Raw genomic sequence first — 27,959 nt, 5'->3', positions numbered from 1 at the left:
TCCAAAGTGGTTGCTGCTTTTTTATGCATTGGTTGCATTTGGTCAAGAGACCAAGTTAAGGGTAAATGTGTTCTGTCACAAAGGAACCATGATGTCACTTGGTTAGAAAATAATTACAAATATATCAGCATGTTTCCAACTTATTGTTAGCCATTTCTTACTTGTTTTCACAGTATTGGCCATAGTAGTTTTCTCCACAATTGCAAGTGTAGCCTTGTGAGGAGTTTGGATCATGGACACAGCTGGAGATGTGTTCACATGGATTCAATCTGCAGACATCCATACAATTTTTCCCAAAGAACCCTGTCAAAGAGTGTAAACTCAATCATTAGCATTAGTCTAGCACGTGCATGCACAATCCCTTCCTATAACAGGGTCTGATATGCAGCAAATCATATTCAATGGTGTTCTGAAAAGGAAAGAGCATAGGATTCTAACAAGCCTTAAAATGTCAACGTTAGAGAGATTAGGTGGAGTTTCATGAAGCAACTGTGCTTGCTACTCACCTTGAAGGAAGTAGCCCACAAAAATCTGGTGATCTCTGTGGTGCATTTCCCTAATATGTTATTGGCTTGAATCTGGAAAGTGTATCTCCAGGTGACCAGCTGCAGCGAGGTTAAGAAGCAGGGTAAGTAGCCAGTCATGTTAAAGCATTTACATAGCAGCAAATGAAAAAGTAAAAGACACTGAATCCTTCCTATTAATTTTAAAGAAAGCAAAACAAGTGAACTGAAGATGTAGTGTTAGAAGTGAAATCAAAATATCATAACTACACATTGAAAGTAGTGGCATTCCTTATAATAACTGAGATATTTAGCATCTAACAGGCTTGGTCTCAATATGGACAGCAGAGATGAACTGTCAAGGTGAGACCGTGACATTAGGGAGGAACTTGACAGAGCATACCATTAAGGAACCCCAACAAAACTGAAGTCAATGAGAATGTAAGGAAGCACACGCTATTGGTTGAAGTCATATCCAGCAAGAAAGGAAATGTCTCTGATCTCAGTCCCAGGACATCTCTCCAGGAGTTCCTCAGGTTTATGTTTTATGCCCAACCATCTTCAGTTGCTTCATCAATGAGCTTCCTCCCATTGTAAGGTGCGAAGTGGGGATGTTTGCTGATGATTCTATGACATTCGCTGCCAATCGAAACCCCTCAGATCCATGTCACAATGCAGCATTACCAAGACAATATCCAATCTTGGACTGATCAATGGCAAGTACCATTTATATCATTCAAGTGCCAGCCAATGATCATCTCCAGCAAGAGTGTTTTGAACCATCATCCCATGAAGTTCAATAGCACCATCACTGAATCCCTCACTATCAACATACCAGAAACTGAACTGGACCAGCTATATTAATGCTGTAGCCACAAGAGCTGGTCAGCTACTTGGAATTTTGTGCTGCCTTAACTAATCTCTTGACTGCCCAGTGCCATGTTCACCAACACACAAGTTAGAAGTGTAATGGGATATGCTTTAGTTGCCCGGACAAGTACAATTCCATCAAAACTCAAGAAGCTTGACACCATACAGGCCAAAGCAGCCCACTTGTCTAGCACTCCACCCACCACTTTCAACATTCACTCCCTTCACCACCGATGCACAAATGGTAGCAGTGTGTACTTGACATGGAGTGCAGTAACTCATCAAGATTTCTTCAACTGCACATTCCAAATTCTTGACCTAAACTACCTAGAAGGACAAGAGGCTTCGGAAAACTACCTCTTGGAAGTTCCCCACCAACCTATACACCACCCCCATTTGTGATTATATCACCGTTCCTTCAGTGCCACTTGGTCAAAGTCCTGGAACTTCCCACCTAACAGCATACTGGGTGCACTTAAACCCCACAGACTGCAACAGTTCAAAAAGGCAGCTCACCATCACCTGCTCTGGAAAGAAATGCTGGGCCAATAACACCCACATCCCAGGAATTAATTTCAAGAATGAAACACAGATTTATAATAAATGACAACAGCTTTTAACCACTCTTAGTACTTAGATTTAAAATTTCCTTTGTTCTTGTGAAACTGAAGTTTCTGTATCATGTCTAATAAAGGTTACCAGGACACAATCGCTAGTAACACAAGTAACAGCACTTCACTGACTCTCAGTGATGTTACCTAGTCACGGTGATGAAACACCTGAAAACAAACCTTCCAGCTCAGCGAGCTAACTTACATACTTATCACAACAGTCTCAGAAAGAACATTTAAATCAAAGTTTCAAATGAGAGCATCCAAAATCTTTTGTGAAAAATCAGACTTGTATCAACAACATTAATTTTCAATGGTGACCAAATATTCTGCCGCATGGAGTTTACATTGAAGTTATAAATACCTGGTTCACAGATACAGGAGTAGCTGTCCCACTCATCAAGGCAGTAGCTACGCCTGGGGCAGGGAATAGAATCACATGGATCTGGAACATCACAACCACTCTCTACGTGAAATTTTTCAGCCCGATCCATGTTCAAGGTGGCTATGTTTGTTGAAGTGTCACCCATCCGCAGGCCCTATTTCAGAAAACAAGAAAGAACTCTTTTCAAGTAAACTGATTTGAAGCCTAGAAAACACTCTCACTGGATCACACAAACAGATATAGATATATTACTTACAAAGCTCCTTATTCAAGAGACATTCAAACTATATATTTACAAAACCAAAACAGAAGAGTTTGCCAACTGGTGCTAAATTTAAGGTGACAGAGGAATAATAAGCACTTAACCAATTCAGCATTATCCTACTGGTAAAGAACTCTTTCACCTGCCAGTCTTTTCTACCTAATCTCAGCAGAAAGGATTAATTTGCATCCGAGTGCACATTTACCATCCTCATCATTCTGCAGTGGATACTTTGGAAATGGCATTGATAAAGTGCCAAGACAAAACTATGAAAGAATTGGCATTATTTTCTGTTGAAATGACACCAGCTCCCAAGTGCAAGTGCAGCATAAAATCTAGGCTTGACTGCCAAGACAATAAGCAGTTACATGCACTCTGTTACATACAGTGAAATTCTGAGTCTGGACGTACTATCGACAGATATTGGCATGTTCCTAAAAAGGAGGTAAAGGCTGGGCAGAGGGTTATCCTATGCAGCTTACACAGACTTTCCATTGTCTGATCTCGATATAGGATGGTAACTGACTGTGTCCCCTCTGATCCAGGAGACAGACAAGGTGAAGCAAGAAGTAAAGGAAAAGGCTTGAAAAGTGAATCAGGGGTGTGCACCAACAATAAAGGTAGCTTGGTGGATTTCACCGGGATCAAGGTCAGTGTCATTGTCAGCATATATGCATTTTATTGTGGTTCATGATCAAAGTATGTTTGCGTGTGAAGTTAGTGGCATTTTCTCCCAAATTAGATGGTTTCAGCAGCAAGTTTTTGACAGATGTTTCTAATCACTCACCAGATGTGGGCAATGCTGGCTGAGTCAGCATTTATTTCCCATAACTAGTTGACCTTGCGAAGGTGATGCTGAGCTGCTTTCTTGAGCCGCTGCCGTCCATTTGGTGTAGATACTCCCACCGTGCCCTTTGGAAGGCAGTTTCCAGGATTTTGACCCAACAACAGTGAAGGAATGGCAATATATTTCCAAATCAGGATGGTAGGTAGTTTGGAATGTAATTTACAGGTGGTGGTGTTCCACATATCTGATGCCTTTCTCCTTCTAAGTGGTAGTGGTCATGGGTTTTGAAGGTGTTGTCAAAGGAGATGTGGAGAATTTCCGCATTTGACGGATGGTACACACTGCTGCTACTGAGTGTCGGTGTTTGAGGGAATGAATGTTTGTGGATATGGCATCAATTAAGCAGCTGATTTATCCTAGATGGTGTCGGGTTTCCTGAGTGTTATTGGAACTTATCTAGGCAAGTAAGCTCTATGCCATCATTCTCCTGACTTGTGCCTTGTCGATACTCGACAAACGTTTGACGGGTTTAGATGGTGAATTACTCACTGCAGGATTCTTAGACTCTGACATGCTCTTGTAGCCACGGTATTTGTACAGCTACTGTAGATCAGTATCTGGTCAATGGTAATCACATGGTGGTCATGGGGGATTCTGTGTTGACAATGCCAATGCATATCAAGGGGTGATGATGAAATTCCCTCTTGATGGAGATGGTCATTGCCTGGCACTTGTGTGGCACAATTATTACTCATCACTTTGTCAGCCCAAACTTGGATATTGTCTGGGTCTTGCTGCATTTGAACATGGGCCACTTCAGTATCTGAGCAGTTGGAAATGGTCCTGAGCATTGAGCAGTCACAAAAGAATATCCCCACTTCTCAACCATGATGAAGGGAAAACTGTTGAGGAAGCTGATAATGGTTGGGCCTGGACACTATCCTGAGGAATGTCTGCAGAGATGTCCTGGAGCTGAGTTGACTGACCTGCAACAACCACAACCATCTTCCTGGTACTCTCTTAGAATTGGTTCTGAATTTAAATGAGAGTAAAGGGAAATGCTTCTCTGAGCAGAATTGTCCAAGTGAACAAGTTTTAAAAGTGAATTTCGGTGAGAGCAGGAGGACAGCCCCTAAGTCCATCTTAAACATTTAAGATTTAGCAGGTTGTTAGGAAACAGTTAATAATACATTTTACATCATATTGCATAATTTTGAGATTTAGAAGTCTTTTCGACAAACTAACATAACAACAATAGGGGCCTCAATTTTCCACCTGATTGCTGCCAACATTTTCTTTGGAAAATTTGGGTGTGGGGAAATGGAACATCACTTCGAAAATGCACCACTGCATGCTGGCCTTGCTGTGGGAATCCACCTCATTTTCCACCCCTGCAGCTCAATGACTTAGAACATATCCACCCTTACATAAACCAGCATACTGCAACAATGCAAATTATAATGTATAGTCATTGACACATTTCAGGGATTTCCACAACTATAATGCTTGGCAGAAAATAGCGTCTGAGATTCGAGGTATGCAGCCTTGCAGTGGTGCGAGGGTTGGGTTCAGAATTTGTGTTCACTGTTAGGGTTTGTCAACTGTTAATGGAACGTTGGATTGCTTGCCATAGGCAATTTCTGTCCACTATCCAGAGCAGCTTTCTGGCAGAGATCCAGGAACCTGCCTCTGCTTTTGAAATGATCGGAGGTCCCACAGATCAACAAGGATCGTGGTATATATGTGGGCAGAAGTCCAATCCTGCTGCAGAAGTGGAGAATCAATGAAATATCCCACAACTTTGGAATAAAATAAGTTGGTTGCCTATAAAAAGAAATGCAAGTTCCCATAGTAAAGGAAACACCAGACCAACAGTGGCCTTTTGCCTTATACCTGCATACAGCCATGGAATCCTTGCTGCTTTGGGATACCATCTTCAGGGAGGTGTCCAACATAGATGTTTATCAATTTTAATCCTGGTAATTCATTGCCAATTTCTACACTGTCCTGCATAGAAACATACACAAAGATTAAAGTCTCAAAACACACGTTGGTAGGTATTAGGTGGCGAATGTCTAACACATTCATATGGCATTCCACTGGCTTTATCAGACCCAAAGTGACAAATAGAGAAATGACAGTGATACTGGACAAAAGATTGCTTTATAAATGCATTAAGTGCTCATCCTCTGATATCATTAAGGCTAATTTTAGCTTCAAGTGATCAAACATCATCCCAACAGAGGGCAGTGAGCTACAAATCTTCTCAAAACTTGCCAGAGGGCAGTGAAAATCTTTCCCATGTTATTCAATGTAGCAACTGACACTCACCACTTTTGTTAGCAGCTGATAGTTCAGTGTAATGCAGGATTATCACTTATACATCATTAACTAGTATAACTTATCCAGATGATACTTCTGTGAATTGCATAATTTTGCCTGATTGCTCTTGCCTCCAATATCTCCAGTTTTGTTCATTAACTGCATTAAAAAATCTCTAACTCATCAAAAAGCCTTACTCTGAAGTAAGCTGTTAACCATTACAAGTTTGACCTACTCAGAACAACTTCCAAAGGAAGTTCTCTGGAATGGTTGGTACTTGTGCAACTGTGATTTCAGACAGTGCTGCAGCCTTCCCCATCCAGTATTACTCCTGCTGGGTTTTGATATTCTGTCTTACAAACAGAAGGCTGGTTTTTGGACACATTTTGGGGCTGGGGTCGGTGAACAGAAAATTGTTCTGGGACAATAAATGCATATGCAGCCTTCTTTCAGGTACGTAACCACCCAAGGCTGGATATGAACATATCATAAGAGTACACCTTCCACCATCTCCACTTCTCAAGGCAGGACAAAGACAGAGCAGACAGAGAACTAACAAAGAATTGAGGAAAGAATAGACAGTCAAGGAAACAAAAAATATATTTAAAAGTGAACTGTCAAGAAGAGACAAAGGATCCAGAACAGAGAAGAAGCAATGAGGAGTAATGTTGAATTACATATATCATAATTAATGAGGTGCAATGTTAACATTACAATCCAGATGCACTGCACAACTGCACCATGATGACTATATGACAGTTGGTTTACAGCGATTCCCAAATGGTGCGTCAAACAGCATTTGGGGTCATAAGCAAACCCCTCGTGTGATTCAAAATTGGTATCTGTGCAGAGAACATCTTGGATCCATGGATCAATACTCTCAAACAGCAATGAGGCAGATGAGTGAGTGTCAAGCAGATCTTGGATGTCTGTGAGTGTGATTGTATATGTATATGTGTGTGCGTGTGCGTGTGTGTGTGTGTGTGTGTGTGTGTGTGTGTGTGTGTGTGTGTGAGAGAGAGAGAGAGAAAGTGAAAGTGAGACAGCATGCAAGAAAGAGATGGATAGGGGACTGTGGTGAGAAAAGATTGATTACTGTATCATGGGAATGGGAAAAGGAAAGACGGTTTGGGAAGCACAAGTTTGGAATCTGTGCAGCTGGGAGACGGGTGCTACAGTGTTGTAAGCCCTCTCCCTCCACCATCTGCAGTGTAATGTGAATCTGCACCATGAGTGGGACCTCAACATTGCTAAATGTTAAGAAGTTAAAGTCAGCTTTCTTGTTTGTCCTTTGGTTTGCTCAGCTAGAAACACAGAAATCAAAAGTTATCAACGAAATCACGGTCATCCCCAAGATAAATCCAAGGAGCTGAAGAGGAGAAGCTCGGCTGTTTAGCAATGTTGAAGGCAGCACAAAAATTAAACTATTTCAATATATTCACTGGAGGCTGCTGGGTAAAGCAGAAATCTTCCTTGTGCAAGTTACCTGGTACATTCCATAATCCAAAGACAGGACAGCCAGGTACTTGATGTCCTTGCCATCTTTCATACTTTTTATCTCAACCAGTAAATGGTGCCAGTTTCCATCACTGACCCGTGTCCGAGTCATTCGCAGTTTGGCTTTTAATCCACGTTTGTTATGTACTTCAAATTCTAAGTTACTATCAATTATCTGCCAGAAACGGAACAACAAGAGTGCCAGAGTTATTCACAATGTCCACACCAAAAAGAAAGATACATGCATTATTTCAACTTTGAATGCCCTCCTCCGCTGAGGAAATGTAGGCATGAAGCCAGTTTATACACACACCCTTAACAGAAACACAGAGCCTTTACATTCTGAAAATCACCAAGCATAACCAGTGGCCATTTTACGGCTGTGTAGTACTGGAGATGTTAGTGAAAGCTTTAGAGTTTTCCTCCTCCAAAGATTATTGCAGCCCCTTGCAGTTACATAGTATCTGGTCTAACACACGATGACTCCATTTCAGAATCAGCAAACTCATTAATTTCCAGGTGTTGAAACTCAGACCTTACTCTCAAATCTAATTGGCCAGTTTATATATTTTTTAAAAATGACACTTTATTGAGTGATTATTCACTGATTTATTGATTAGACTGGAATGCATTGAAACTTGAAAAGAAAAAAAGAAAATCTCAATAAATCACTCATTAATAACATATTCCTTTTTTATTTACAAAAGCCAGCAGTGCCTGTATTTAGCAAACCTGGAATGGATGTGAAATAATGATTTGATAAATCCAACACATTCCACTGCCACTATATGCAGCAATATTATTGCTATAATAGTGAAAAAGTGCAGTCCATTGATCGAATATAGCATCACCAGGAATACCAATAAGTGAAAGATATCTCGAGATAGATGCTCACCTGAATGTTAATTTTGGAGTAAGTCCCAGCATTTGCTTGCACAAGGAATCCATTTGACTTTCTCGTGCGGAACATTAGTCCAATGTACCATGGCACAGATATAGTGATATCCAGGTCATCCCATCTGAGTTGACTGGTGCCCTTAAAACGCTGGGAATTGGGCATTACTGGAGAGAGAAAATACCAGTGTCCATGAGTATAAAGTGTCCATGATGAAAGATATGCCATTTATAATGATAATATACATGTATTAGCCTAGTGGTATTATCACTGCACTGTTAATCTAGAGACACAGATAATCTTCTGGGGACCCAAGCTCAAATCCCACCATGGCAGATTCAATAAAATAAATTCTGGAATTAAGAGTTAAAAGATGACCATGAAACCATTGTCGATTGTCAGAAAAACCCACCTGGTTCAGTAATGTCCTTTAAGGAAGGAAACAACCATCCTTATCTGGTCTGACCTCCATGTTACTCCAGACCCACAGCAACGTGGCTTATTCTTAACTGCCTGTGGGCAATTAGGGATGGGCAATAAATGTTGGCCTAGCCAGAGACACCCTCATTTCGTGAATGAATTAAAATAAAAAAAAGTATTAACTTTAGTTCAAAAGCTTTTGTGTTCAGTTTGACAGAAGCTTGTCTGGGTTCTAAAGCAAGTCAAGTTTCTCTTAGATCAGGAGATTGTTCAGAGCAATCAAGGAAATTAGCTTGATACGGTATAGTTTGTGAAACTTCCAGACCAGGAGGGTTTGCTACAAATTTGCTGATTATTAAAAGATTGTGGAAGTCTAAATGCTCAGTTGCATGAGGATTCAAATAACAAGTCTCCCCAGCTCACTGTACTAGAATTGAGAAGAAGCATTAAATCAAACCGACACATTTGATAGGGAAGGAGACTGTCTGGATTTGATTAACTGTAAAGCGATGGTGTTGGGGAGTAAATGGGATTTTATTTTTCTGCGCATTTTGAAAGGTTTTGAACAGTGTTATATTCAGATAGCTTTGTTTGGCTATTTAATTTTTCTCCCTTTTACATAATAAACTTTTGTAGTATTGTGAAAAACATATCTGTTACCTGCTGTGAGCTGGGATCATAAGTGATTTAATTTCTATACAACCTATGGAAGGAAATTTGACAAAAATAATCCAATGAAATGAATGTTTTGCCAAATCACTTTATCAGGATGGAAAACACAAATTGAAATGATAAAAGCTCTGGTATCAATTGAGCCTTTTATACCTAATAAAATTAGTTTATGAAATTATCAGGCCAATAGACTCTCGAAAATAGAAGTCAGCCATTTAATCCCTTGACATTGCAAGTCATTCAGCGAGATCATGTCTAATCTCTATCTCAAATCCATTTGCTGATTTTGGCTCCATAACACTTTATATCCGTACCCAGCAAAGATCTATCCATCTTGGTCTCAAAATTTTCAACACATTTCTCCTTCGTCTTTGGAGAAAGTTGCTAATTTCTACGATACTTTGTGTGAAGAAGCGTTTTGTGACATCATGCCTGAATAGCCTGGCTGTAATTTTAAGGTGACCTCAACCTGTCCTAAACCCCCAGATTGGATGAGATTATCTATTGGAGTGAAAAGAAACAAATTATCAGTCCAACCAACTCAATTAGGCCTGTCATTAATCTTCTATATTCAAGGGGCTTCAAATTAAATCTGTGCAACCTGTCCTTATATGTTATATGTAGTGCTGACATACTTTCTGTACAATAGCAGTCAAACATGGTGTAGCAATATAGCTCAGTATTGGCACCCACATGGACTGTACAAGACATATAGGATGTATGCTGATTACAGAGGAATTCTAATAGTCAAACTTACTCCTTTTTCTAAAAAAAATTTTTTTATTAATAATAGTTGTAACCAGAGACATAAAAATTAAATTCAAAGGACACAACAGCGGCACAGAGATAGGAAGTCGCCATGACAACCCATCCACCTTAGAGGGACCAAAAACATTTTTCTAGGTGTCTGCGATAGAGACATTTTCTTGTTTACTTCATTGACAACAGAAGTATTTTGTAACAACAGAGACAATCCTTAGGTACAGTTGTTTTTGATCCTAATTAACAGTTCTACAATAATTGACTGTTGTTGTAGTAGAGTGTGATCACTTCAGATTAGATCAGGTAAATCTGATGTTCTGCTGCATCTGCTAATCGGGCATAGTATCCAGGCCTACATCCGGTCATAGAGCCATAGAGATGTACAGCACGGAAACAGACCCTTCAGTCCAACTTATCCAAGCTGACCAGATATCCTAACCTAGTCTAGTCCCATTTGCAAGCACTTGGTCCACATCCCTCTAATACCTTCCTATTCATATATCCACCCCAATACTTTTTAAATGTTCTAATCATACTAGCCTCCACCACTTCCTCTGGCAGCTCATTCCATTTATGCACCACCGTCAACATGCTCCTTAAGTGCCTTTTAAAGTTTTCCCCTCTCACTCTAAACCTATGCTTTCTAGTTCTGGATTTCCCCCACCCCAGGGAAAAGACTTTAGCTATTTACCCTATCCGTGACCCTCATGGTTTTATAAACCTCCATAAGGTCACCCCTCAATCACTGACGCTCCAGGGAAAACAGCCCCAGCCTTTCAGCCTGTCCCTATAGCTCAAATCTTCTAGCCCCGGCAATGTCCTTGAAAATCTTTTCTGAACCCTGTCAAGTTTCACAACATCATCCCAATAGGAGGGAGACCAGAAGTGCACACATTAGTCCAAAAGCGTCGAACCAATGTCCTGTACAGTCATAACATGACCTCCCAACCCCTATCCTCAATGCTCTGACCAATAAAGGAAAGCATACCAAAAGCCTTCTTCACTACCTTATCTATATGTGATTCCACTTTTAAGGAACTATGAACCTGCACTCCAAGGTCTCTTTGTTCAGCAGCACTCCCCAGGACCTTACCATTACATGTACAAGTCCTGCTCTGATTTGCCTTTCCAAAATGCAGCATCTCACATTTATCTAAATTAAATTATATCTGCCACTCCTCAGCCCATTGGCCCACCTGATCAAGACCCCCTTCTAATCTGAGGTAACCTTCTTCGCTGTCCATACACCTCCAATTTTGGTGTCATCTACAAACTTACTAAGTATACCTCCTACATTCACATCTAAATGATTTACATAAATGATGAAAAGCAGTGGACTCAGTACCGATTCTTGTGGTACACCACTGGTCACAGGCCTCCAGTCTGAAAAGCAACCCTCCACCACCACCCTCTGTCTTCTACCTTCAAGCCAGTTCTGTATTCAAATGGCTAGTTCTCCCTGTACTGCTTTTTGTTCGTAGTGAGCTCGGTTGGCCTTTTCCCACTCATTTGAAGAGCAAATGGTTTTTCAAGTATAAAAGGGAAAGGGAAAAGCTACAATGATACAGTCACAGTCACACAGAATAATCATGAATAGCATCAACTACAACTGTAATTAGGAAGGCAGCAGAGTTTGTTGCCACTCTATAACATTCCCTGATGATGAATTCTTACATAATTGGTCTCTAAGTAATTTGCAGCTATTACAGCAATAACAGCCATAACCAATATAATTAGATAGAAAAAAAAACAAGAAATGCATCATTTGTTAGACTAATTATCATAGCACTCTTGTCTTAGATTCAGGCCTTTTACATTTAATATTTCCTCATCATGGATAAAATGTGATTATCCATTTTTACCCTCAGCAGGATGCTGCTATTAGGTATAATCAGGGGAGAAGGGGTATTTGCACACCACTCAAGGGCCTGACATTCTGAACAGTGTTGGGTCATAACAGTAGAGCACAATAGTAACTTCCCTCTCATATCTTGCAGATAAAAATCAAGTGTCAATTCTTGTACTACCCCACAGACATTTGTTCATACTGTCAATGCTGGCAGTGCATTAACATGAAATCTGTAGTTAACTGGAAGTTGTTTTAAGCCAGTTTGACTTTGCTGTATCCCATGTCAGATTCCACTGGATATGCAGCGTAATAATTGAAATATTAAGTTCTTAATGTTCGAACAAGCAGATATGTTGCTTATTCACATTTTATTCATGATTAAAAGGTGCATAATATGTTATTCATGGAATGAATATGGGTATGAAATAGAGTAAATGAGACTTTGCTCCTCAGTTCTGTGAAGGTGATAGTTTTATTAATAGTAAGAAACTCATTTTTTAAGCAATGGGTCACAACAGCACTTTCAAAAATCATTTGGCTCCAGCTGAATAACTGGATAGGCCAGCTGCTGAGATAATTGCTGAAATGTTTGCTAAGTCAAGCTTTCATAACTTACACAGAGAAGCTAGAAACATATTCAGCACAGAAAAAAAGATCGATGCCAGCAGCTGGACAGTTTAGTTCTAATGGTTTTTAAACTATCAAAGCTAGAACGAAGACTCAAGTTGTTCTAGCAGTCCATTAGACATGGCTGAAAAATGCCCTGACCTTTTCTTAGAATTCAGTGTGCTAATCTGTAGCTATGTATCTTGGGGCCAGACAGAGACAATACGAATTGCATCTGGTAGATGTCCGGAAGGTTGCTGAAATATTTGCCATCTAATAAGGCAAGTAAGAAATTTAAACGAGCGAAGACAGGACTGACATTTCACTGGAGTTGAATGTCAGCAAGGGAGGTTGCTGGGGGGAAAAAAGGCTTTAATCTTTCTTTTTGATATTTTTGATCAGATCTTTCAAAATTTTCTTTATCATATAGTTGACTTTGTTTCATTTTATTTTGTGCAATAAACTTCTGTTCTTTTGTTAAAAGTCCATTGGGAGCCACTTTTGAACATGTTCAGTGACTAATCACAAAGGTAACCAAATTGCAAAATAACCATATGGTTTATCAAGGTAGGCTTCAATCTGGGATCCAATTTGTCCAGTATTACCATCAGTTGGGATCATAACAGTACATTTCCAAATATTAGAGGAGAAAGTGAGGTCTGCAGATGCTGGAGATCAAAGTTGAAACTTTATTGCTGGAACAGCACAGCAGGTCAGGCAGCATCCAGGGAACAGGAGATTCGACGTTTCGGGCACAGGCCCTTCTTCAGGAATGAGCAGAGAATGTTCAGCAGGAGAAGATAAAAGGTAGGGAGGAGGGACTTGGAGGAGGGGCGTTGGAAATGTGATAGGTGGAAAGAGGTCAAGGTGAGGGTGATAGGTCGGAGTAGGATGGAGGCGGAGAGGTCAAGAAGAAGACTGCAGGTCAGGAAGGCGGTGCCGGGCTGGAGGGAATCGGCTGAGACAAGGTGGGGGGAGGGGGGATGAAGAAACTGGTGAAGTCCAAGTTCATCCCCTGTGGTTGGAGGGTTCCCAGCCGGAAGATAAGACGCTCCTCCTCCGACCGTCGCGTTGTTGTGGTTTGGCAGTGGATGAGTCCAATGACCTGCATATCCTCGGTGGAGTGGGAGGGGGAGTTGAAATGCTGTGCTACAGGGTGGTTGGGTTGGTTTGTCCGGGTGGACCAGAGGTGCTCTCTGAATCGCTCCGCAAGTAGGCGGCCTGTCTCCCCAAAATAGAGGAGGCCACACCGGCTGCAGCAGATGATGTGGGTGGAGGTGCAGGTGAATCTGTGGCGGATATGGAAGTTTCCTTTGGGGCCTTGGAGAGAAGTGAGGGGGGAGGTGTGGGCGCAAGTGTTGCACCTCCTGCGGTTGCAAGGGAAGGTGCCGGGAGTGGAGGTTGGGTCGGTGGGGGGTGTGGATCTGACAAGGGAGTCACGGAGGGAGTGGTCTCTACGGAAAGCTGATAGGGGAGGGGAGGGAAATATATCCTTGGTGCTGGGGTCTGTTTGGAGGTGGCGGAAGTGACGGCGGATGATGCGCTGTACATGGAGATTGGTGGTGTGGTAGGTGAGGACCAGTGGGGTTCTGTCCTGGTGGCGGTTGGAGGGGCGGGGCTCAAGGGCGGAGGAGCGGGAAGTGGAGGAGATGCGGTGGAGGGCACCATCGACCACGTCGGGGTGAAATTGCGGTCCTTGAAGAAGGAGGCCATCTGTGTTGTACGTATTTTGAACTGGTCCTCCTGGGAGCAGATGCGGCGGAGACGAAGGAATTGGAAGAATGGGATGGCGTTTTTACAGGGGGCAGGATGGGAGGAGGTGTAGTCCAGGTAGCTGTGGGAGTCGGTTGGTTTGTAGTAATATTTCCAAATATTAAACAAGTTATAAAGACAACATTAATATTTTGAACAACAGTCTGTATCACAGAGGGGATGTAGTGGCATTAATTTTCTGTATATACTTACGGCATTAAAGAGCCTCTTATGTGATCAATATAGGATTAAGATTTACGGTAATGGTTTAGACCACCAGTATTGCAAGACACCATTTTGGAAAAGGAGTTGAAATGAGCACAGGGAAGGAACTGCTGCCTCAGGATTGATTACCAAGTAAATTATTTACTGGTAGTCAGGATTTGGAGGTGCAGGTGTTGGACTGGGGTGTATAAAGTGAAATTTCGCACACTCCAGGTTATAATCAAACAGGTTTATTTGGAAGCACTAGTTTTCGGAGCACTGTTCCTTCATCAGGTGGTTGTGTAGAATAAGATTGTAAGACACAGAATTTATAGCAAATGTTTACAGTGTGATGCAACTGAAATTATATATTGAAAAAGACCTGGATTGTTTGTTACATCTCTCATCTTTTAGAATGACAGTGTTGGTTTCATTCCTTTCATATGTAAATCCCAGAACTTTATATTAAAATCACATTGTGGGTTGCTGGTGCTAATTAAAAGGACCGCATGCCATTTAGGTGGCTAGTGCTTCAATCTACAATCTTTCACAAAACCAGCCAATGACAGAAGGCATGAAGTAGCTTCTGAGGATTTCTAGGGCTCTTGTGGCATAGTGGTAGTGTCCTTAACTCAGAGCTAAGAGGCATGGGATTAAGTCCCACCTCTTCCTATTGTGTATGATAATATCTCTGAATAGATTGATTAAGTCACCGGGGCGACATGGTGGCTCAGCAGTTAGCACTGCTGCTTCACAGTGCCAGGGACCCAGGTTCGATTCCAGCCTTGGACGACTGTCTGTGTGGAGTTTGCACGTTCTCCCCATGTCTGCACGGGTTTCCTCCGGGTACTCTGGTTTCCCCCCACATTCCAAAGATGTGCAGGTCTGGTGAATTGGCCATACTAAATTGTCCATAGTTGTTAGGAGCATTAGTCAGAGGGGGGTGGGTTACTCTTCTGAAGGTCGGTGTGGACTTGTTGGGCCGAAGGACCTGTTTCCACACTGTAGGGAATCTAATCTAAAATATCTTGAGGGGCTCTTGTGGTGGAGTGGTAGTGTCCCTACCTCTGAGTTAGGAGATGCAGAGCCAAGTCTCACCTGTTCGAGAGGTGTGAGATAACATCTCTGAACAAGTTGATTAGAAAATAACTACAAGCTGGGGATTTTTAATAATCTTCAAGACCATGTTCAGCTTTCACTGCTTTTGCTGGAGATAGCCTGTGTATGAAGACTTCTGAGGACCTCAAGAAACATTTGAAACACTCTGCAAAGTCTTCACCAAAAAACCTTTCCCTGGAAATTATTTGAGGACTTCACCTCAAATGAATTGGTATTGAGTGACTCAACTATAATGGGGAAACAAGAGAGAACACAGTAATGGTGAATATTCCAGAGGACCCCTTTAATTTAGGGGAGAATTGGGAAGAATAGGTGGAGGGGATTAGGGTAGGCAAGACGCAGCCAGATGTAATGAGAGAGGTACAGGAGGGTGAAGTGGAGTAGTCCTGCACACCTGCTGCCTTAGACCCACCATCCTACAAGACGACTGCCTTCTCCTGGATCTTCTCCATCACAGCTCCCAGTGTCAGAGTTCTTGCATCCCACTCCCATAGCCACTGAGCTTTGAACCATTCTATTGTCCGTCAGCTAGTGCATACTAAACGTTCCGTGGGAGAGGATTCATGGAACCTGTGTGCACCACTTCGCAAAAGATGCTTCTAAAGCTGTAAGTGTCAATTTTAACACCTCCAGGCAATATTTATAACACCAACAATTACCAAACTGGAAACTCTAACTTTCAAACATATGCATCCTGGAGCACAACACCCAGTTAGCTCCCTCCAACCAAAATAATTCCCTGTGAGTTTGAAGCAAGTCTTCCATCTCTGGAGTTTAAATTCAGACCATAATAGTGGGATTATGGGTTACAGATAGAGACCCCAATGAAGTACAGGCCTCCACTCGGGGTTCAGCAGAAAGCCCTGGTTCATAGGGCAAGGCCTGCATCACTCAGCTGCTCTAAGTGAAGTCCTCATATCACAAGGAACACGCATTCTCTAAGTGGCCACTCAAGGGTCCCTGACTCCACGGGACATAGCCGAACTGGGCAGATGCAGGGACTAGCTTATTAAAGATTACAATAAGCCTACAGAGAGAGAGAGAGGGGAAGGAGGTTGGAAAGGGGGGGGAGGGAAGAGAGACAGAGGGAGAGACAGAGAAAGAGAGAGAGAGAGAGAGAGAGAGAGAGAGAGAAAATGATGAATCAAGTCAGGGAAACACATTGGATCCTTAAAAATGTGAATATTTTCAAAATATGATCCATCTACTTCCTACAGTGGCAACAGAGCCTATGGAAGTGGGCAAGACTGTGCACCTAACCGTAGACAACATCGTGATGCCAGATTCAGGTGGACATTTAAGAGCCGACAAGTCTCTATAAGTCAAGAACCCTCTGTCAGATTCCACATCATTTGACACTAGAGAACACTGACAGACACAGTATCAGTGCTGCGATTACAACTTTGCACATAGTCGAGAGAAGAAAACATGAATATCAGAATGATGTCGAAGTAGGTTGGGAGTAAAGGACATTCTTGGACTGTGCAATGGGACCTTAAATTTACCTACACTGTGCTTGATCTAGAAGTGCATTATATTGATACTTCATTCTCGACTGCACATTTTACCAAATCTTATTCCAAAATATTAAAATACCTTTCAATTGATTTGTTATGTTGCCTTTTTAAAGCAACACATGCAAAAAAGTGAGTTTGTAGAATACTGGAAGTAAACCTTAATCCAACGTTTGACGAAAGAACATTTTGCACATTTAGCATCCTCAGGAAGTGACAGTGTGTCTGTGACTCTGCCTGTTTTTAAATCAGAGCAGCTTTCAGCTATGTGGATTATTTGAAACACTGAGAAACATTAGCTTGTCAAGGTAAAACAAAGCTGACAATACAAAAACGTAGTGCAACGGAAAAAACATTACTAAAATTTTTACTCTTCCTTTATTCTGGATTTCTAACTTTAACAGGAACCACATTAAACAGGATGCTCACTGATTTATGGCTGTAATCCAGTCATAAAGGGCATAATGATTCCTTTTCATGCTGATACTTGATTTTGTTATGAAATAAAGTAGCAGAGTATCAGGATCCAATTGCATGGAATTACACCGTAAACTATACTTAAATGTAAAAATGTAACTCATTTTGATTTATCTCACTCTGAAATTTAACTCTACTATTTAAGTTACTTGAGAATCTGTCTTGGTTTGCCTTTAGAGAATGACTTCCTAACATTTTGCTCATGTCGATAACTCTGGGCTAAGTGGCTGAGATCCAGCAACACACAAGCTAAATTAGAAAAACCACCAGGAAGCTAATCACAGGAACAATAATTCCTAGCAACCCATTAGCACATCCCACATGGTGTATCACTGACACAAGTTCACAGCGCACTTGGATAATGTTCACAGAAAATTTAATTGTCCGCTGCTTGAAAAAAATTCTCTCTTCAAAACACAGCTCCAAAGTATCTAGGTAACTTTTTACTTTTCATCCTTAGGTAAGAAATCCAGATTGAAGCTGAAACGTGACATACGGAATGGACTGTAATCTTCAGGGTGACCATCTTCAGTAATGGAACTGGAATGACTGATTTAAATTGGTTGATTAAGTGCATCAAATTACAGGTAGCAGGCTAATGCTTCATTTTTGCAAAATTGGGTTCATCGATTTATGAAACTATAAGCTTCAATGATTCGTCATTTACTATCTTATAAGCCGAAAATTGAGAATACCTTCGTGATAAGAGTACAATTCAATCAGCTAAATTACATTTGAGCATTAAGCAACTTGAAATGAAAAATTGTATTCTCAGTGATTGCATTTCGTTATGAAATATCAGCCACAATAATTAATTTTATAACTACACCTTGGCAACATTCTGCACTGATGGAGTACAATGAAGGTTTACCAAACCGATCCCTGAGATGGAGGATTGTCCTATCAGGAGAGATCGAGGTGATGCGGCTGATATTCTCTCGAGCTTAGGTAATTTATTTTGAAGTACAGAAAATTATTATAGAGCTTGACAGAGTAGTTACAGAAAAAAAAAGTATTCTCCTGGCAGGGAGGGGGAATCCTGAAGGACACATTCTCAGAAGAGGAGGTAGGTTGTTTCTGACTGAGGTGAGGAGAAATGTCTTCACTAACAGAAAGGTAAATCTTTGGAATTCTATATTCACGGTGCTGTGGAGATAGAGTAATTGACATCCAAGACAGAGATCGACAAATTTCTAGACAGTTGAGATTTAACAGGATATTGTGATAGTGCAGGAAAATTATGTTGAGTTTGAAGATCAGTCAAGATCTAGTTGAATGGCAGAGCAGGCTTGAGGGGCTGAATGGTCTAATATCCTGTGTTTCTTTGTTTCATTTTACAAAAGAAGTTAATTAAATAGCTTGACAAATGGAGATTTTGCTTTTTGGAAGTGTATTAAACATCCATCCACTTTTGGGGAGCTTATAAGATTTTACCTTTGTCTGTTCAGCAAAGTAGCTAAAATTACCTGAGCCTGCCTTGTTTAAGGGTAGAGGGACCAGAAGTGATTTAGGATTAGGTGTAAAAACCTAATAGGCTGCAGAAAGAAACAAAAAGAACACAAGAACTTTGACCGTAAACCTGAACTAAATGTTCGCTGAATCAGTTCAGGTTAGTGTATAAGTTAACCAGCTCATTCAGCCCAGGCATCCTGTAGATTGACCAGTTCTCTGGTGACACTTGTTGACTTCGCTAGTGGCAGTGACTTGGATCAAATCAGATATTTATAATTCGAGCAGGCCCTTTTTTTCTGGTGGAGGAAAATCACTCACCTTGCTCACAGTTCTTGCCACCAAATCTGACAGGACATTCACAGCTGTATGTATTCCATTTGTTCACACAATGCCCGCCGTTTTGACAAACATTTACATCACAGAAGTTCTTTTTAGCAGCACATCCTGTAATCAAAAAAGGGGGCACTTAAAATCCATCTTTTAGCCTTACCAGTGACACCATTCCACTTGGAAACTTTCCTGATACTTGCTACCCATTTCTCCTTTCAGAGACCATCTTTCCAATGTGGGATAAACTCTCTAAATGCAAGCTCCTCCCAGCTTATAAAGGAAGTGACTGTGCTGATAGCCAAGTTATGGAAAATGTAATAGCTTCATACAAAATGCAAACGTTTAGATTGTGATAGAGATAGGTGGATAGCAATGTGTTTTGGGTGATATCTCATTCTGCACTTTCTGTAAGACACCACCTGTTATTCAAAATGCTCAAAACAAATTTCTAATCCAGGGTGTATTTCAGAGAAATCACAATGTTCCTTTTACAAACCAATAATTCCTTCCAGACACCAATATACTCATTTCCCATTGTTTATGATTACTATTTATCAAAAAGTTCAGAAGAGTTGAAAGTAGTAGATGTTCCAAAATATCACAAGAGCGATTAGATTAGATATTTGAAGAACAATAAAGGCCATTTGGGCCAACGAGTCCACCCATTTGTAACGAATTTCAAACCTGACCTTGTCACCATGTCCCCCAATTTGATCTTCCTTCAGAAATATGTCACTTACTTCCTGAGTCTAGTTACAATGTTCAATGTGAAGTCTTTCACCTGGATATGTTTATACAATTTTATCATTTAGTAGTGAAAAAACATTCTCAAGACTTTCCTTTCTGTAATATTTGGATATAACTTGCTTTCACAATTAATTGAACCATATCTGTAGGCAAAGCCATTGTTTTGAGTGCCTGCAGCCTAATTAATATTCATTAAAAATTCAAACTATGTACTCAAGTACAGAAAGAATATTAAACCACTCATTAATTAAATGACTAATTAGGTTAGAAAGACAAGCAATAAAGTTTGCACTCAGTCTCCATTAGAAAAGGAAGCAACCAAAAAACTGCACATAAAAACTGAAAGATGCTGTAAATCAGAATCAAAACAGAAATCAGTGGAAACACTCAGCAGGTCTAGCAGCATGTGTGGAGAGAAATCAGAGTTAACATTTCAGAGTGAATGACCTTTCCTCAGAGCTGATGCATAACTGCACATCACTGGCGAGACGGGTTTCTTCTTACCACTTGTGATTTCGTACTGATCCACGAGTAAACTCTGCACAGTGCAAACTTTGATCATACCTGCGAGTGTGCCGTTATTGGCTATGAAACTAGCCATGTCAAGTTGCTTGCTGTCAATGGTCAAATATCTCATACATCCCACAAATTCCCGATTGCGCACGGGAAAATCTTCAGGCAGATTGGGGACACCACCAAGCAGTAAAGGACCTGTCAAATCCAAAGACCTAAAGAGGACATATAGATAAATTCATCCTCAGCTTCAGGTTACTGTCATATAAATAAGGGTGCGGGGGGTGGGAAGAAAAGCTTAAGTGATGCAGCAGGCTTAAAAACAGAGATAACTAACACAGTGATTGAATGACTATGTCTTTCTGTTCTGAGCCATCACAAAGATTGAGAGGGTGTGATGCAGAACTGGTATACAAGGAATAAAAGGTTGCTCTCACAAGGAAGAAACATCATTTTCCACAACGACACAAGGGATCAATTACATTTACAACAAACACTTAAATAGTTTTTTGAAAGTCATTTAATTGAATGATAAGGGGATTAGCTTGTAACTAAATATTTATTGGAACCCACTTTGCAATCTCATTCTCTGGCTCTCACTTTTTTAGTCAATAATATAGTTTGGAATTTAAGATAAAATTACTTAAAATATAAATGTTCACAGGCAATCTCAATCGATTTACAATACAATAGAACCAGCAGTGCTGTCTGTAACATTTTAGGCTTTAAACTAACTTTTACGCTTTGAACTACAGCAATAATGGTCAATTACAACACTGGTATCTACAAGTGACTCTCAACATGAAGGGGCCATGCACTAGCAGCCAAAGTGCTACTGAGTCACAATGCTCACTCTCTTGAGGCCGAGCAAAAATAGTTTTGTTCTGCCTGCAACTCCGTTGGGTTAAATTACCAAGAATTTAACGAAAAATATTGTACTCGTGGCAGTTGATATGGTTTATGGGTGATTTGAGCCAAGTTTTCAAGATATAAAGGGAAGTGACTGGGGAAATCGGAAGTATTTCCACTAGTTGGGGACTCCAGAACTAGATGTCTCAGCATAAAAAACAGCAATACGAACCAGCAGTGAAGCTGAAGTAGCAATAGATGACAGAAGTTTTGAACTCTATCCCTCAAGCACTAAGTTACACTAAATTAACATTAATGTTAAATTTGAGAATTAGATTTTCTGTTAATCAAAAATATTAAGGGATAGGAGGCAAAAAGTTAGGCCAGACAGCCTAGATTTCCCAGAATGCTGGACCAGGCTTTAGGGGCTAAATGGCCTCCTTCTGTTCTTATATTTTTACTAATGCACTATTAAAACAGTATTGTTCTGGTGGCTGCAATGGGCAGAGTGGGGCAGATGGAAAAAAATAGTGCAGGTGGAGAACTGCGTGCACAATTAAATCACAAATAGGATCGACAACAGATTCCAGCTTGGACTTCTGAACTGCAGAGTAAGCCAAAGAAAAACATTGCAATGGTACTGTTGGAGTCAGCGCTCCAGACCAGAGTCGAAAGAAAAATTAAAGTAGACTCAAGCGCCACTTCTGACCACTATCCAGTGATTTAACGGTCCTTGCTGGGGGATACATGCATGGTCATTGGAAAAAGTTCGGTCGATGTTTGAAAAGGTGACTGCCCCTCACAGAGTCATAGAGATGGACAGCACAGAAACAGACCCTTCAGTCCAACTCGTCCATGGTGACCAGATATCCTAAATTAAACTAGTCCCATTTGCCAGCATTAGGCCAAAACTGATTCACACTAAATTAACATTAACGTTAAGTTTGAGATTGAGATTTTCTGTTAACCAAAAATATTAAGACATATGAGGCAGAGAGTTAGGCCAGAGAATCTAGATTTTCCAAAATGCTGGACCAGGCTTTAGGGGCTAAATATCATATTTACACTTGTAAACATTCAGTTACAAGCTAATCCTTTATCATTCAATTAAATGCCTTTCAAAAAATTATAAGTGTTTGCTGTAAATTTAAGTGATTCCTTGTGGAAAATGATGTTTCTTCCTTGTGAGAGCAGCCCTTTATTACTTGTATACCAATCCACCTTACCGGCACATCTTTGGACAGTGGGAGAAAACCAGAGCACCCAGAGAAAACCTACGCAGACACAGGGAGAACATGCAAAAATCCAAAGAGACAGTCGCCCAAGGGTGAAAATGAACCCAAGTCCCTGATACTGTGAGGCAGCAGCGCTAACCACTGAGCCACCTTGTTGCCCTAATCTGACGAATTGCCCTTTGGATGAACTCATGGGAGTGTGTCTGTGATTCCTTCCAAACTGGACCACATCAAGAATCAATGCAGGTAAGGAAATGAAAGCTAGGCTCTTGTATTCCTTATCAAATCTTCTAAACGTGGTGTTGGTCAGGTTTCATGGTCAACTTAATATTTACTTTGGTCCATTTTTATGAGGGCTATTATTTTCTAATGTCGTAACAATTGTAAAAGCTGTAAACCTAAAAAATCAGGACATGTGTGAGTGGGCCTACAAAGTCAGTTTGCACATTGGGTCATGACTTTTAAACAGATTTTTAAATCAGGAATCAACCTGAATGAAAGACCAAGGTGAGGGGCAAGGCAGGAATGTGGAGTTGAGGATTATCAGACAAGCCATGATCTCACTGAATGGCACAGCTGACTCAATGGGCTGAATGGCCTAATACTGTTGATACGTCTAATGGTCTACAGTATCAAATCACCATGGCTGTGTCTCACCATCTAGGAAAGGAATAAAACAAACAGACGTCAGGTGCTGTCACACAAGAAGGGAGAAAATGTTAGAAGTCGGGTCATCAAGGTTGGGCCTACACTTCTTTCCACGTAGTTAGTTAATTATTACGACTGACAGAACTAGGAGCAGGTCTCCTGCCTAGTCACAGGCCAGGACATAGGCAAACAATGGACAGGTCGAAAAATAAATATAAATTCTCTTGCACAATTAAATTCTATTAGAAGTGATTTTCTGTAACATTGAATGGAGTTGATATTTATCCTCTTAATAAATTTTGAGAACATCTATTCAACCAAAATAAGGAAAGTATAAATCCCAGGACCTGATCTGGTATATACCAGAACTTTATGGGAAGATCAGAAAGTGATTGCTGGGCCCTTTGCTAAGATATTTGTTTAATCGACAGCCAGGGATAAGGTGCCGAAGACTGATGTGGTGCCATTTTTTAAGAAAGGTGGTAATGAAAAGCCAAGGAACTGTAAACTGCTAAATTATTAGTGGGGAAGTTATTAGAGGGGATTCTGAGTGACAGGATTTACGTGCATCCAGGAAGGCAAGGACTGGTTAGAGACAGTCAACATGGCTTTGTGTGTTGGAAATCGTGTCTCACTAACTTGATTGAGTTTTTTGAAGAGGTGACAAAGAAGATTGATGAAGGCAAAGCAGTAGACGTTGTCTAAGTTGACTTCAGCTAGGCATTTAATAAAGGTCTGCATTGTAGACTGGTTAGTAAGTTTAGATCACATGGGATCCAGGGGACCTAGCCAATTGGATACAAAGTTGGCTTGAACAAAAGAGAAAGAGGGTGTAGTGGAAGGTTGCTTTTCAGACAGGAGGCTTGTGACCAGCAGTGTGCTGCAAGGATCGGTGATGGGTCTACTGCTTTTTATCGTTTATATAAATGATTTGGATGTGAGCATAGGAGGAATGGTTAGTAAGTTTGCAGATAATACCAAAACAGGTGGTGTAGTAGACAGTGAAGATGATTATCTTAGAGTATAATGAGACCTTGATCAGATGGGCCAATGGACTGAAGAGTGGCAGATGAAGTTTAATCTCGACAAATGAGATGCATTATATTCTGATAAGGCAAACCAGGAGAGGACTCATACACCTAATGGTAGGGCCTTGGGGAGTATTGCCAAACAAAGAGATCTTGGATTGCAGGTTCACAGTTTCTTGATCGTGGAGTTGCAGGTAGATAGAATGCTGAAGAAGGCATTCTGCACACTTGCCTTCATTGGTCAGAACATTGAGTATTGGAGTTGGGAGGTCATGTTGCAGCTTTACAGGACATTGGTAAGGCCACTTTTGGAATACTGCATTCAATTCTGGTTGCTCTTCTATATGGTGTTAAACCTGAGAGGATGCAGAAAAGATTTACAAGCATGTTGCTGGGATTGGAGCATTTGATTTATAGGGAGAGGCTGAATAGGCTAGGGTTTTATTGCCTGCAGGGTAAGAGGCTGAGGGGTGACCTTATAGAGGTTGATAATGTCAAAAGGGATGTGGATAGGGTGAACAATCAAAGTCTTTTTTGTAGGGTGAGGGTATCCAAAACTAGAGGGCATTGGTTTAAGGTAAGAGGGGAAGATTTAAAAAAGGAACTTGGGGCAAGATGTTTTTGTGTAGGGGTGCATGTATGGAACGAGCTCCCAGAGAAGGTGGTGGAAGTGAGTACATTTACAACATTTAAAAGGCATCTGGATGGGTATATGAATAAGAAGGGATATGGGCCAAATGCTGGGAAATGGAACAAGGTCAAATTGGATTGGGATCTCAGATTGGCACGGACAAGTTGGACCAAAGGGTTTGTTTCTGAGCTGTATGACTATGACTCTACAAGTATAAATAGGTAAATGAATTTGATCTTACTTCTTTGATCCAGTCTGTGTTCCCTGAGCAGCACATGAATAGTTTCCAATACGATTTCCAAATCGCACAGATACTGCAGTATCACAATCATCAACAGTAACTACTGCAACCTTCTCTCCTGATGGCCCATGAGGAATACCTAATCTGCCAATATTTGGCTAAACAAAAGAACAGGTCAATTAGTTTCTGCAGTGAGGCTAGAGGAGACACATGACTCTTTTTCAATTATCCCTGCTATATTGAGCTATGAAACAGAACAACATGAATACATTGAACACGAGAAGAATTTTATTTAAAATTAACAATCAGTTTGGGCCTGTATTGTTCTACATAAATCTGGACTAACCATAAGAGAGTGCAAGCAGCTGCAAAGTCTTTCCCCATCAGGTGTACAGAGCAAAATCCATCAACAATGTTTTTTGATGCTTACCTAGAAACCTGCTATTAATCAGTTCATGAGTGGTATTTACAAGAGTTCTGGGCCCAATATGCTTTCTCCCTCTCTGAAACAGACACATATACAGCATGTACGGTGATCAAATGATAGTAGAACATTTACCTATAAAATCCACTGAAGTAATTTGTTTGCTGTACTTCAAATGAAAAAGCAACAAAAACAGTTCCAAGTTTTAAAAGGAAGAGAGGATTTACTGAAATCAATCCTCAACAGAAAGAAATTCAGATTAATTGTTTCATACATTGATAGTTATGCACAAAACCTCAGTGACAGTCCATTTTTAAAATGCCTTGATCTGGCCATGCGTGTCGATGGAAAAATGCAATATTGTATTAACAAGGGATGATTGAATCATGGACCACATATCAAAGGCTGAACAGCTTCTTAAAAGACATTTCAATTAGAGACCTACGATGTTGTTTGAGGCAGCCAATTTCCTAGCACACATGGGTATCAATCACACTAGACCATTTCATGGACTCAAACTTTTATTTATCCAAATGCAATATATACTTATATGCTCATTCCACTTACTGATTCCAGATGTTTACATGCAGGTTAGCAACACTGAAGGCTCAGCAACTCTCAAGAGTGGACAAAATAACTTTGAGATTTAGTTCTGTGGATAGGCTGCCCACCAATGTCAATTATAAACCCACTGACTCCCACAGTTACCTTGACTACACTTCCTCACAACCAGTTTCCTGCTAGGACTCCATTCCGTTCTCCAAGTTTTTCCATCTCATCTGTTCCAATGATGCCACCTTCCACATATATGCTTATGACATATCTTCCTTTTCTATCAACTGAGGAACCCCACCATATGATTGTGAGCACTCTCAGCCATGTCTGCTCTCACTCCTCCTCACTTTCCTAGAACAATAGGGTTCCTCTTCTTCTCACTTGCCATCCTGTTAGTCTCTACACTCAAAGGATCAGTCTCTGCTGTTTTCGCCACCTCCAGCAGGATATCACCACCAAACACATCTTCGCCCGCCCTTCCACAGTTAGTTTTTTTTGTGGATTTCTTTCAATCCAGTCCGCTGTATTCACTGCTCACAATGTGCTCTTCTGTACACTGAGAGTGGGGTGGGGGAGCAAACGTAGCCTGGATTGTGGCCATTCTGTGGAACAATGCCACTCTGTCAGAATGATCCTGACCTTCCAGTTACTTGCCATTTCAATACAGTACCCTCCTCCCAAGCTAACAGTTCAGTTCTGGGCCTGCTGCACTGTTCCAGAAAAACTCAGCACAAGCTGGAAGAGTAGCACCTCGTTTTCTACAATAGGCATTTTACAGCCTTCGGGACTTATCACTTATCAAGTTGAACAATTTCAGACAGTGAACACTGTCCTCCATTTTGATTACTGTCCCCTTCCCCCTCCACTCTCTTCTCTGCTCTGGCTTGCTCTCAGCAGAACAGACCCTTTTTCTATTGACATCTACCACCAACACAGGTCTGTACCAAAACTCCTCCACCACCATTAGTGCTCTCACTATCTTGACACCCTCACCAACTGATCCACCTCCTCCCCCTCCCTCTGTCAACAGCATGATAATTTTCCAGTCCCTTTCAGTTCTGAAGGAGAGGCATATTGAACTCAAAATGTTCACTGTTTCTTTTTCCACAGATGCTAGCAGACCTGCTGAGTTTCTCTAGCATTTCTGTTTCAATTTCCGATTTCCAGCATTCGCAGTATTTTGCATTTATTTCACTATTAGCATTTAAATGGATTAAATTGCAGTTTGGTAGTGTAGAACATTAGCAAAGCTGACACTTCATCCACGACCACTGGGTCACAAAACAGAATGAAGCTGACTGGGAAGGAGTCCACAATGTCCACTGCTATCAAACAAATTGTGATCCTGAGACTCAAAGAAGCAGAATCTAAGGAGCATCTGAAAAGAGAAGTGAAAGGTATGGAATGGAGAGATGTAATAAGGGAATTCTAGAGATTCCGCCACCAATTTAATGGGTAATGCACAAGAGGGCAAGATTGGCATAGCACAGATATCTTGTAGTGAAGATGCTGCAGAGAAAGAGAGGATGAGGGCACAGAGGAATTTTAAGACAAGGATAAGAATGTTAAAATTGAGGTGTTGTGCAAATTGGAAGTGAACTTGTACCATCGAGAGTACGCACACACATATATACAGAGGCATACCCTCATGTAGATACTGTAGGCCCATACCATCACAGCAGATCACTGAACTCAGGTAGAGAGAACCATTATGCTGGCATTCCAACCCACCAGGCCTGTATTAGCTGATGCTTAAGAAAGTTGCTGCGACCATTTTCTTTAAATGTAGCAAACTACAG

At 40.9% G+C, this 27,959-nt stretch overlaps 1 protein-coding gene across 3 annotated transcripts in view; it reads right to left on the bottom strand.

Annotated features, from left to right (window-relative positions):
- The window catches only part of celsr1a (cadherin EGF LAG seven-pass G-type receptor 1a), a 313,982-nt gene that overhangs the window by 49,029 nt on the left and 236,994 nt on the right, over window positions 1-27,959 (bottom strand). For all 3 annotated transcript variants that reach the window (XM_043713695.2, XM_043713696.2, XM_043713697.2), the window contains exons 7-14: window positions 25,182-25,339; window positions 20,601-20,764; window positions 19,278-19,403; window positions 8,133-8,299; window positions 7,227-7,412; window positions 5,312-5,425; window positions 2,349-2,523; window positions 162-303 (exon numbers count right to left, since the gene is read on the bottom strand). In XM_043713695.2, the coding sequence (XP_043569630.2) occupies window positions 162-303; window positions 2,349-2,523; window positions 5,312-5,425; window positions 7,227-7,412; window positions 8,133-8,299; window positions 19,278-19,403; window positions 20,601-20,764; window positions 25,182-25,339 (1,232 nt within the window). The remainder of the gene's footprint in view (window positions 1-161; window positions 304-2,348; window positions 2,524-5,311; window positions 5,426-7,226; window positions 7,413-8,132; window positions 8,300-19,277; window positions 19,404-20,600; window positions 20,765-25,181; window positions 25,340-27,959) is intronic.

The sequence above is a fragment of the Chiloscyllium plagiosum genome, unplaced genomic scaffold (genome assembly GCF_037043375.1).
Source record: "Chiloscyllium plagiosum isolate Xiang-an unplaced genomic scaffold, Cpla_swu_hap1 HiC_scaffold_23, whole genome shotgun sequence".
Lineage (NCBI taxonomy): Eukaryota > Metazoa > Chordata > Chondrichthyes > Orectolobiformes > Hemiscylliidae > Chiloscyllium > Chiloscyllium plagiosum.
The sequence above is the reverse complement of the archived record's forward strand: the minus strand, read 5'-3'. Positions and strand labels throughout refer to the sequence as shown.